This window comes from Carex rostrata, chromosome 23 (assembly GCF_964058835.1).
Source record: "Carex rostrata chromosome 23, lpCarRost1.2, whole genome shotgun sequence".
Lineage (NCBI taxonomy): Eukaryota > Viridiplantae > Streptophyta > Magnoliopsida > Poales > Cyperaceae > Carex > Carex rostrata.
In genome coordinates this window covers 4432270-4444809 of record NC_135940.1, presented here as the reverse complement: position 1 = coordinate 4444809, position 12540 = coordinate 4432270, and the positions used below count along the sequence as shown (strand labels likewise).

At 32.4% G+C, this 12540-nt stretch overlaps 3 protein-coding genes across 4 annotated transcripts in view; 2 read left to right on the top strand and 1 right to left on the bottom strand.

Annotated features, from left to right (window-relative positions):
* The window catches only part of LOC144574991 (Major facilitator superfamily protein), a 78557-nt gene that overhangs the window by 17330 nt on the left and 48687 nt on the right, over nt 1-12540 (bottom strand). The window lies entirely within an intron of this gene.
* Nucleotides 449-2190, top strand: LOC144574994 (small ribosomal subunit protein uS8z/uS8w). 2 transcript variants are annotated; one of them, XM_078325110.1, is made up of 4 exons: nt 449-584; nt 900-1083; nt 1192-1352; nt 1855-2190. In XM_078325110.1, exons 2-4 carry the CDS (start codon nt 951-953, stop codon nt 1951-1953), a joined length of 393 nt encoding a protein of 130 aa, XP_078181236.1. In that variant the 5' UTR covers nt 449-584; nt 900-950; the 3' UTR covers nt 1954-2190. The 2 variants fall into 2 exon arrangements, with proteins under 2 accessions (XP_078181236.1, XP_078181237.1); XM_078325111.1 differs by having other exon boundaries at nt 468-566.
* LOC144574993 (ras-related protein RABE1c-like) lies at nt 7977-11713 on the top strand. Its single transcript, XM_078325109.1, has 9 exons — nt 7977-8134; nt 8217-8299; nt 9079-9151; nt 9252-9352; nt 9695-9760; nt 9877-9974; nt 10096-10158; nt 10591-10683; nt 11417-11713. The coding sequence occupies exons 2-9, from the start codon at nt 8227-8229 to the stop codon at nt 11498-11500; spliced, it is 651 nt and encodes a 216-aa protein (XP_078181235.1). The 5' UTR covers nt 7977-8134; nt 8217-8226; the 3' UTR covers nt 11501-11713.

Below are 12540 nucleotides of genomic sequence, written 5' to 3'. Positions count from 1 at the left end.
TATATATTTAAAAACTCGAGATGCTAGGATATTAGGTTTCTTCTTTCATAAAGCAGGAGATATAAACGGTTTAATTCTCACAAAAATCATCTAAAAGAATAAGAAATATAACAGTTGTATGAATGGTTTAAGAAACTTAATAGTACCATTTTAAGAAAGAAAAAAATGAACGATACTACAACTGTTGTATGGGTTTTATCTGTAAAGCCCATAAAGAATCCTTCGTTTGGAATAAGCCCAATAACTCTTTTCATATTAACTTAATTCGCGTTAAATTAATTTCCAATAAGGCCCAATACTAAGGTCCAATTTACCCTGGAGAGGCAATCAGGCAACTGTGATAATGTCTGAGAAGAAATCTACGGCCAGATGAAGATCTGAGGAGTCTATGTCAAATCTGAACGGGTCGATGTGGCGCTCTCGCTTTATATAATGTCTTATACAAAATCAGAACCGTCCGATATGTGTTACCATATTTCTCGCATATCGGCATATGATATAAAGCCGCCGTCTCTCTCCAAACCAAATTTCTCTTTTCTGGCGCAGAGGCGGAGGCTGAGACGGAGGTAGGGTTTTAGCCTTAGGTGATCTCTCTCTTTCTCTCTCTTCTAAGTAGTTTAATTGTGCGGTCGATCTTAGTAGTAGGTTGATTTCTCAATGCGTGAGCTATTGCAGATTCTTTTTTTGCTAGATCATATATACATTTATTTTTTTGTTTCCATCACATTACCAGAACCTTTTCTTGCAAATTCTAGTAATATAGTTGAATTAAATTAAATTAAATAGGACCATGATTTAAATTATGTCCTCTGTTAGGAACTTGGGGGCTAATAATCGAAGTGCAATGAAAAAATAACAATAATAATAATAATAAGATATGTCATGCCTGAATGATGCAGGAAGAGTAAGCAATAAAAGGAAGGTAAAAGTGAAAGAGGGAATTATTAGGGATGGTGAGAGTGAGCGTGTTAAATGATGCGCTAAAGAGCATGTACAATGCCGAGAAGAGGGGGAAGCGCCAGGTCATGATCCGACCGTCATCCAAGGTCATCATCAAGTTCCTTATTGTCATGCAAAAGCACGGTGTGATTTCTACCCTCTCCTTTCTTTTTTCTCCCTTTTTTATTTTATTTAATTTCACTGTAATTCGCTACCTCGGAAGTCTAATTCATTCCCTTTCATTTACTGTAGGGTACATCGGTGAGTTTGAGTACGTTGACGACCACAGAGCCGGCAAGATAGTTGTGGAACTCAACGGCCGCCTAAACAAGTGTGGCGTCATCAGCCCCCGCTTTGATGTTGGCGTCAAGGATATCGAGTCCTGGACCGCCCGCCTCCTTCCCTCCCGTCAGGTCTCTCTCTCTCTCATAAATCTCTTTTGCTCATTGGAATTTGTAATACTGCGTTTGGTCCTGTTGGCCTCTCCTGCATTTGTGAGGGAGAGACTATATCTTGATACTTGATCTTTCAGGGTGATTCTAGTTAGTCGGGTCTGGTACACTGGTGCTCGGTAAGTACTGGTACCAATAGTTTGTTCTGTTGACTAAGAATTTTCTCATCCTGGGTATACATGATGGAAGCGGGGTGCATCAATGTTCCGAACCGTCCAATTCGCTCCAAGATTTACGAAAACTTGATCCACAAAAACCTTGAAGCAGCGCACATGACTATCGAAGCGGCACATACAAATCTTGGAGCAAATTGGACGGTTCTGAGCGGACGCCCCTCCGTTTCTATACGTGGCTTGTTAATATTGTTTTTTTGGATCACGAATGAATAAATTTGAAAATTGTCAAAGTTGGGGTGACAATAGAATTGCAGATTCTAATTCTGCATTAATATTATGTTTTGCAGTTTGGGTACATCGTTCTGACGACATCTGCGGGCATCATGGATCATGAGGAGGCCAGGAGGAAGAATGTCGGAGGCAAGGTGCTCGGTTTTTTCTACTAGATATCGTCATGCTTATCTTAGTAGGATAGAAATTGGTACACCTCATGCTTTCTTTCTTTGTTTTTAGAGTTGGTGCAAGTAATTTTGATTGAACTTTGATGGGATCTGTTGTTGTTTTCAATTTTACCTGTTTAGGTACTTGAGTATTCTTCAATGGAATAGTAGAGTTTATTGTGTTTATGATATTGTTGTACTTAAATTCTTTGTGCTTGTATGATCATGAGAAGTTTACTGAAATTTGATATCTCGGTGTTCAATGTAAGTGCCGGGCAATTTTTTTTCGTGGGTACATCACAAAATGTTTCTTAGATTTTATAACATGTACTAACATTTTAACAATTGTTCAAGTCTGTGGCTGAGAATAAGTAGATTCCGTTCATTAGCTGAGAATGTTTTACTGAAATATTGCTTTCTTGTGCGTGCTCATGCAAAAGAGTTTCAATAATGTTCATATCCTTTTTTTTTTTACTTTTTATGCGAGGTCTGAGGTAATTTTGGTTTGTGTCATGTTATGAGTCAAATAACACTGATGACTTTGAGTTGTAAACTTTGTTTGTTTTGTAATAAAACAGACGGCTTTTGTTTTTTTTTAAGAACACTAATAGGTAGGTGTGTTTTATATGGCTTGCGTTATTCCTGCACAAGTGTCAAGTATATATTTTTCCTATTTATGCTGCCAATGTGGGGTCTGAAATATTGCTCTCACAGTGGAAGGGGAGTTGGAATTAAAGTGTGAAAAATGGTTGCTTTTTTTTTCTTCTTCTTCTTCTTCTTTTCTACTGCTTTTTCATGCTTGGAACATGGTTTTATTTGTAATTTTAAGATCCAGACCGTCTGATACGGTGGAGTGATCTGGATCAGCTGTCTATGAGTGATCTGGCAAATGTATGATTCCTTTTCATGTCATTCAATACACCATGCACATACTTCAGTTTCTTTTCAAAACCAGGTTAACAAAGATAAATTAACAAAGTTTGCAAATGAAACAGTTTGGTATTTTCATTGGAAAAACCGAGAAAAAGAAAATTCTCATGGTACAGTACCGGGGTCGCTACTGGCACCATGAGATGAGACTGCCAAAGAGTTTAGTTGCCCTGCTAATATAACATATATACCGAGGCCGTATATATCTCTATATCATCTGTGTGTAGTATCCACCAGTGCTGCTGCTGCTTCTACTGCCCATGCACACACCATTAGAAATTTAGAAATACATAGATCCATTGTTGATTGCTTCTTGCTGCACGCGCGCGCACATAGATAATCCATATATGTCATAGAAGAGATGGAAATTTTAAGGTTTGTTGGTTGAGAGGAGCAAATTCATATTCCATCCTTTTGTAGCTCTAAATTTTAATCTAATCACAAAGGATCTTCTTTGGTATATTCTCCAACCACATTCTCTTTTTCCCCTTGTGCACCTTTTTGCATCCTTTTTCCATGGAAATCATGCTCACTAGCTCTCATTTTTGTTTTCTAAAGTTTTAATTATTTTAATTTGTCCGTCTTTAGTTGCTTTGGTCGTGAATATCCAATACATATTGCACTTTTGTCTCTACAATGTCTACATTTAATTCTAAACTTTTAGGTCAGATGTACTGTCTGCTAATTTTTTGTTTTTTAAAGTACAAGTTTTTTTTAGTAAAGATCGGAGGTCAATTCACTCAATTATTAATATTTTCAAAAAATTCTTTCATTGAGGTTTCAAACCTACGATTTCCCGCACAGAGAATATTGTTTTTACCACTAGATTAAATGATAATTTTAAAGTAAAGAGTAAGGCTACGGTGCTACGGCTCAATATTCGAGTTTTCAAAATCCTAACGCTCGATCCGAACCGTTCATCTTGTTCTCCATATTAATATGTGTTTGGAGACCAAATTTTACATTTTTTGAAAAAAAATTTACTATTTTTTTAGATAGGTAGAAAATCACTTGATCTAAAAAATTCTGCACCATTCAGATATTTGATTTTCTACCTATCTAAAAAAATAGTAAAATTTTTTCAAAAAATGTAAAATTTGGTCTCCAAACATATATTAATATGGAGAACAATATGAACGGTTCGGATCGAGCGTTAGGATTTTGAAAACTCGAATATTGAGCCGTAGCACCATAGCCCTCTATGTAATCCATAGCACCGTAGCCTTACTCTAAAGTAAAAGTTCAAAAACCTGTCCTTCAATCCTACTCATACATCCCCTTTGAATTCTTGATTCAGATCCAGTCAAGTACTTGATCTGATAGAATGAGATCTGAACCGTTTATTTTAATTTGACATAAATCTTGAAATTTCCATATGTTGTTGTGCATTAAGGCAGGACCCAAAAAAAATCGCTCGGCTGGTATTTAACTCAAGTACCTGCGATACCCAAGGGGATATTCATATTCACCATGTTTGGTTGTGGCCTAAATGGTGGAATAAGGAGTTAAGGCCTCGTTATTCCCACCAAACGTGCCTTAAATGAGCCGGCCTAAGATGGCATAAGCCGATTTTTAGGCCGGCCTAAATTAAGCCACCTCACACGGTGGATTAATTTTTATTCCACCTCGTAGCCTAACTTGAATGATTATAATAATATTTTATCTGCATATAATTAGTATATTATTGTTAATAATTATTATTGGTATATAATTATATAATTAATATCTTATATTGTTAATATATTAAATAATTATTATAATAATATTATATAATTAATATCCTTTTATTAATAATTATTATTAATAAATAATTATATAATTATTATGTTATATTGTTAATATATTAATATTGTGTAATTAGTATCTTATTAACTATATATAACTATATAATTAATATGTTATATTGTTAATATATTAAATAATTATTATAATAATATTATAATATTTTATAGTTATTATTAATATATTAATATTATATAATTAGTATCTTATTATTAATATATAATTAATACCCTATATTGTTAATATATTAAATAATTATTATAATAATATAATAATATATTAATATTATATAATTAATATTTTCTTATTCATAATTATTATTAATATGTAATTATATAATTAATATGTTATAGTGTTAATATATTAAATAATTATTATAATAATATTACAATATATTATAGTTGTTATTAATATATTAATATCATATAATTAGTATCTTATTATTAATAATCATTAATAATTAATAATTAATATTCTTAATATAGTAAATCATTATTATAATAATATTATAATATATTATAGTTGTTATTGATATATTAATATTATATAATTAGTATCTTATTATTAATAATTATTATTAATATATAATTATATAATTAATATTTTATATTGTTAATATATTAAATTATTATTTTAATAAGATTTAATATATTATATGATTAGTAATTATTATTAATTTATAATTATACAATTAATTTTTTATTATTAATAATCATTATTAATATATAATTAATATTTATATTGTTAATATATTAAATAAATTTTATAATAATATATAATATATTACAATTATTATTAATATATTAATATTATATCATTAGTATCTTATTATAAATAATTAACCAATTTAGGCTTTCAAAACTTTAGTCCTCCACCAACTTTAACCAAACAAGGAATAATTTAACCTATGATTTAATTTTAGACCTCAACCAAACATGAATAATTTAGACCGGCCTAAGTTGGAATAACCAATTTAGGCCTCCTTAGTTTTAGGCCACAACCAAACATGAGGATAAGGATTAACGCTCCAATCTTATAATACATGTTAGGATTTTGATTTATTTATTTTTAATGTAAGATATTCTATATGTCACTATCATTACGCCATAGCTTCGGTGATAATATAGTCTTATCATTACATGCGCAATCACTTGATGGTTATCCTAACAATCTTGACAGTAACTTTTTAGATTAATTCAAACCGAGATATAAAAATAAATAATTTTATAGTAATGTTATCCGATATATAAAAGTCTTAGATTACAACATGTTGCATGCATTAATTTATGAATGTTTTTAATGAATTGGGATTACAAATCCTGACGCTCAAATTTTTTCAATGTTTTTAATAGCCTTACTCAAATTTACAACATGTTGTATTAATTTTTCGGGATCGAATCTCCTGCCCCCCTGGGGGCAGGAATTTTCTGCCCCCAGAGTCACTGTTAGTGGGCCCCACCCACCCCAAACCCTAAACCCGACCCCACCCCACAGTGACTGAGGGGGCAGGTGATCTGCTCCCTAATTTTTCATAGTTTTTAATGGATCCGATAGTCTTTTGAGTTAGCGCAGAGTAATTATTATTCAGTTATGTCGAGGTAAGCAAGAAGTTTCATCGGAAAGTACAATCTTTGGAACGTCATGGTAATCCGTGCGGGGTTGTGTTGTGTTTAAAATTATAGCTAATTTATCTATGAATGATTGCATTAATTATATGAATAAAATACAATGATACTATAGCTAATTTATCTATGAATTTGATACATGTCATTTTGTTTGACTTACAGATTTGACTATTCTTCATTACTTGGAATATTCTGATTGTTTAAGATCATACGATATGTCACCAGAAATAATAAATTCTGTTCAATGTCTAGAGTCATGCATGATTAGACTTTGACTCAAGATCCTTATCCTTATGCATGCTAAACGACCCCTTCTCCTGCCCAATCAGTTGGGCAAGGGTATATGAGTAAAATCACTGTGACAATCTTAATAACAATCTATTGAAAATCTAGTAGTATATCTGAATAATCTCTGCATATGAATTTTTTTATTTGACCTGAAAACAAACTTGTTAGGAAGGTACAAGTCCCAACACAAAATATGTGGGCTTGATATAAGAAAAATGTGAATTTTGCATAGTAGGCCATCTGTTAAAGTTACCAAACCTTAACTCATATATTCCTACTAATGATCATGATTATTGATAAAGTATGTTATGGCTTTGGATTAAGTCTGGTAAAAAGGAGTGTGAACATTTTTTCTCAATTGATTTTTCATCTTTAACAAAAAAAAAAGGTGTGTTTTGATGGATTGATGGTTAGTCTTTATCTATATTTGTAGATCTAAAGGTATGATGAATTATTAATATAGCATGTTTTGTGCAACTAAAAGTATCTATCTATTGACTTGTGAGGGCTAAGATGATGAATTATTAGACTATACAAGATACGATGTGTAAAAAATGAGAGACACTTGGGAAGAGACATGTTTAATGTGCGACAACTTAAAAATAAATATTTTAATTGTTTGAATTGTAAGGACAATGATAATAAAACTATTAATTATAAATTTATTAATATAATAATAACAATAATAATTATTAATATTATTACTATAATTATTATTGTTAGATTGTATAAAATATTATCTTCTCCAAAAAGTTGAAAAAAAAATTATGATGAAGAAAATGAAAGAGGACAAGATAGAGATAGATAAAATTTGTATTTATAAAAAAGTTACTTAACGAAACAATGCGGATAAATTAGTTCTCTCTATTCATACTTCTTTATTTGAGAAATATGAAAATAAACTTATGGTTTTGGAGGACTAGAATACGAAATTCTGACCGATACACATTTTTAGTGGAATAAAAACATCAAAAACTAAGAATTAGGATATTAAAATCCAATTCTCTCAATTAATATATAAATAAATACTTGCTCCTTATTTTTTTTTCTCATAAAAAAAATCAGATTCTCGAAGAATAGGATTTAAGTTTGACTTTTGAAGAATAGAAATTTAAAATTTTAGCCCTCGAAGGATGTAAAATTCCTGTCCTTTCAACTATTGGAATTTAAAATTTTTATCTAAGTAATAATTAAATTTCCATATTTTAAAAAGATTTAATATAAATTTTTTTGGGTATCTTAGATAATGTAATTCGGTTCTTTTCTCTCGGACCTTTTATTGCTTTTAGTACAGGCAAATTAAAGTTATGCGTACATTTTAAAGGGTTATTATTATTACTTAGATTTGTGAGGGGTAGATATGAAAATTGTCAATGCAAGAACAAATGTTGTCGACAAAATCCCGTTTCTCTCTCCTCCTCTCCCATTCCACTTTCTCTCTCTGTAACGGCCGACCCCACGGCCAGAGACTCTCTCTCTCTCTTCTTCCCTCTCCTCTCCTCCCGACCTTCTCGCTTCCATCGACATTACTAGATCTGCTCTCATTCTCTCTTTTCTCTTCTGTATGATTGATTTCTCCTTCTATTGATTGATCGATCGATCGATATATTTTCCTTTTTGTGATCTGTTTGTTGAAATTTATAGTTGAGTTGAGATGGCGGCTCCACCAGCAAGGGCTCGCGCTGATTACGACTATCTCATCAAGCTCCTCCTCATTGGCGACAGCGGTATTTGCATTTTTTTAATTTTCATTTGCTTATTGTTTTTCCCCTCTTTTTGCCAAATTCGATTGTTTTCATATACCTTTACAAAAGGTATATGAATACCCGATTCTGACTTCAGATAATCAAGTCAAAAGATTCAATTCAGCGCGTGTTCCTGTATGTTAGATCATGAAAACAATATGCTGTCAAAATCACACCTGAAATGCTCAGTTTATGTTTGGAAGTGAAAATTACATACAGAGCTGAAGAAACAAACGAACTAGAGCAGCTCAAGTAATTTTTTTTTTTTTTTTTGTATTGTTGTGTCTAATGTGATATACTTAAACAGCACTATCATCAGGTCTTATGAATTTTGTTTATGCATGTGGATGTAGTAGAGATGTAAAAAAGTCACGTCGTGTCCGGATAAGTCGCATGTATGCTGGTAACGTGACGTGACTCGCGTGTCCCATGCTATGGCCAATTCGCGTGACGTAACCATCCTTCAGAAATTGGCACGGCACTGCACGGCATGCGAACTGGTTTGGTCATGGCAAGTGGTCATACGAGTCACACGTGATCAGGACTGTTAGATCCTGATCTAATGGTGAATTTTGAATAAACTAATTTAAATTACGAAAAAAGATAGTTAAATGTGACCAGACACGGCGTGACTAACGTGCCATGACCGTCCATCCCGATTTGGTCACAGCACAGCACAACACGCAAAAATCTGACTTGGTCATGGCATAGCACGTATTTACATCCCTGGAGCACAATTGATTTTATTCTTTAAATAATAGGAGTTGGGAAGAGTTGCCTTCTATTGCGGTTCTCTGATGGCTCCTTCACCACCAGCTTCATTACCACCATTGGGTAGTTATGCTTATATACAAACAATTAAATTTGCTGTCATTTTCTTTTCAAATTTTGCTTCTTTTTCTGGTCTAATTTTTATTGCATTTTGGTTATATAGGATTGACTTTAAGATAAGAACAATTGAACTGGATGGGAAGAGGATTAAGCTCCAAATTTGGGACACTGCTGGCCAAGAACGTTTCCGGACTATCACTACTGGTACAGGCTTATGTTCTCCTCATTTAAGTTGATCACGTGCTGATATAATTAAGGTGTAATAGCGAATTATATGCTGATAAGAAAGTGATGTATATACACTGAAATACCAAAACCTTCTAGTAAATAGTCAAATAGATGATGATACATTTGATATTATAAGGGCCAAGTATCTACTTCGTGTATTGCAATAATCTGTTATTCATTCTTTTGATTTGCAAGTTGTCATTTTAACTCAATTGTTACTTCTGATACTAGTTAGCATTAAATATTAATGTCATAATTCATTATTTTTGATTGCATGTTTCTACAAGGGTTAATTTTTTAGTAGTGTTAATTTAACAGCTTACTACAGAGGGGCAATGGGCATTTTACTTGTTTATGATGTCACCGACGAGTCTTCTTTCAATAGTATGCTCTCTCTCTCTCTCTATATATATATATCCCTTTCCCTCCCCCCCTTGTGTTGGGTTTCCCTAAGGGCTTGATTTAATTTTTTATTAATGTTGATTTTCAAACTCATGTAGACATAAGGAACTGGATACGCAACATAGAGCAACATGCTTCTGACAACGTGAACAAGATTTTGGTTGGCAACAAAGCTGACATGGATGAGAGCAAAAGGGTATTTTTTTTTTAAATAATAATTATTGTTATTGTCCTTTAATTCTTTACTCTTATCGTTATTAGTTTTGCATACTGTTTTTGCTTCTCACACCTCAAAAAAATGTTTGCTCTTGACTTAGGCCGTGCCTACATCAAAGGGACAAGCACTAGCAGATGAGTACGGCATCAAGTTTTTTGAAACTGTAAGTTTGCACAAATCTACAATTTTCTATTGTAAGCTTTATTTTGGCGATTTTTTGTACCCCTGAAAATCCCTTATGATGCACACTTTTAAAAAATTAGGAATATTACAAATAAACCCATAAAAGTAGGACTATGATGTATATTGCAAAAAATATTTATAAGTTCATGATATCGCTGAAAATGCCCCCAAAATCTTCATTGCTAGCTGATTTTATCTGAATAAATGGAGACGAACAAAGGGATAGTTTAGGTACTCTTGAAAAAGCTCAGGATGAAACATAGTGATATTTTCATATCTAAGAGGGTATACTTTTATATTTGATATGTGTTATACTCTGTGTTTGTAGAGGTAGACTTGGAAATTGTCCTTATTATATATATGTTTTTCTTCTTCTTTCTCTAATATAATAAGATCTTTCACTGAATTGCAGAGTGCAAAGACAAACCTAAATGTGGAGCAAGTGTTCTTTTCTATAGCTAGAGACATCAAGCAGCGGCTTTCTGAGAGTGATTCAAAACCCGAGGTACCAACTGCCCACCCTTTTTCTACCTTACAGTGGGTCCCACAGTGATTGCCATGTTGGTAGCTTCAATTGGTATAAACAGATCAGCGGGATTTGTTCACTGAAACTTCAGGCCTATTTTTTCATCTTTTGGTCTGGACTCTGGACAAACTATAATCTAGCCCAAAAAAGAGATGCACAACCCAAAAGAAAAATGATGTACAAAAGAAAAGGCAAAATTAGAAAAGAAAAGGAATGATCTTACATCCGGTGTAATGAAATTAAAATTCATACAATGGAAAAGGAAGTAAAAAACTTTTCTTAAAAGCTGGCCATCCCAATTAGCACAGGTTTATATCTAAAATTGAACAGTTTTTTTAGTTTTACTCTTCTAAAATCTACATTGCCTCTGCTAATATTTTTGCCAACAATAACTCAGAAGTACTGCATATGAAATCACTTACGAAAATGTACTTGGTGGGTAACTTTTACATTTTTAGAATTTTTTTATTATTTTTTTAGATTGGTACAAAATCAGTACTTCCAAATGTTCCAAAATCTTTAGACCAAGTGATTTTATACCTATCTAATAAAATAGTAAAAAGCTTCTGGAAAATGTAAAATTTGGTCTCCAAGTACAATTCATATTGAGCAGTTTGGACTTTGAAAATGGAGATATGGAGCCATAGTATGGACAGATGTGCGCTATGCACTAGTGGATCTTTGTTTTTATTATTATTTTTTGTTGCTTCAGGATCGGACGATTAAAATTAATAAAGCCGATCCAGCTGCACCAGAGGCAGCTGCAGCGCAGAGATCGGCTTGTTGTGGATCTTAAGGGAAGAGTGATTAGGAGACTCTTATCAACTGGTTTGCTTGCTTGTTGACTTATGCTGTATTACAAAAGAGCCAAAAAATATGGCGATGGAAGTAGTAGAGGTGCAGTCATATTGTATTATTGTTTTCCCATTGTTTTAATCTACTCAAATTGTGGAATATATATCTCATTTTACCTTTTAATTTCGATTATGGGACCTCCTTTTGTGGTTGACATGGACTTTTCTTTTCTTTCTTTTTTTTTCCAAATTATTTCGCAGTGTGTTGACATGACCTTGTATTATGTGCACTACTGTAATTAGGTTATCTCATTTCCCATTTACAATCATGCTCTGCATCTGGCAACTGGATTTTGAATGTATTATTGCTTGCCACCTCATAAGAACTTATGTAGCTTCCAGTTATGACGTGTAAACCGTTTATGGATGTTAAATTGTAAGTGCATACTACTTGTTACTACATCAGTCAAAAAAGAAATTCCATAAATTTCAATTGATATGTTCGAGACCACAAAGAAGTAAAATATGACTTTCACTAACAATATAGAATTTCAAGAGCGTTTTTTTCTGAAGAAAAAGATGAACATGACCGAAAGGTAATTTAGAGAGGCCAATAGGTCTATTTCTTTCTTCTTTCTAATCTCATGCCATTGGCCCATTGTTTGGCCCATTGTTTCTAATCTCATGCCATTGGTTGGAAAATAAAGTTAAATGAGGAATGAATTGCTTCAAGTTAAGACGGATTAAGTTCTTCTTGAAGCTTGTTACTTTAAGTCATGATTCTTTGTTTGGTTGGAGTATACAATTTAAGTCATGGTTTAACCTTTTCTTTTATTTCAACTTTATTTTTTAATAATATATTTTACTTTTATTTCAACAGCATTTTATTCAGAAATTACACAACTTCAAAAATTTGTAGTTAAAAAAACTACAAAATAAATTTCAGAAACTTAAATAAAATTATAAAAAAGAGTTGCGATCCACACATTGGCCTTGTCAGATCTGAATTCAACAAAAAGGCTCTTTATTTATCAAAAGGGAA

Bases quoted from the DNA above. Each gene is read 5' to 3' on its own strand.
- LOC144574994 (XM_078325110.1), top strand. From the start codon at position 951: ATGGTGAGAGTGAGCGTGTTAAATGATGCGCTAAAGAGCATGTACAAT. The intron at 1,084-1,191 runs GTGTGATTTCTA...CATTTACTGTAG, and splicing joins TATTGTCATGCAAAAGCACG to GGTACATCGGTGAGTTTGAG. The intron at 1,353-1,854 runs GTCTCTCTCTCT...TATGTTTTGCAG, and splicing joins GCCTCCTTCCCTCCCGTCAG to TTTGGGTACATCGTTCTGAC.
- LOC144574993 (XM_078325109.1), top strand. From the start codon at position 8,227: ATGGCGGCTCCACCAGCAAGGGCTCGCGCTGATTACGACTATCTCATC. The intron at 9,152-9,251 runs GTAGTTATGCTT...TTGGTTATATAG, and splicing joins AGCTTCATTACCACCATTGG to GATTGACTTTAAGATAAGAA. The intron at 9,353-9,694 runs GTACAGGCTTAT...TTAATTTAACAG, and splicing joins TTTCCGGACTATCACTACTG to CTTACTACAGAGGGGCAATG.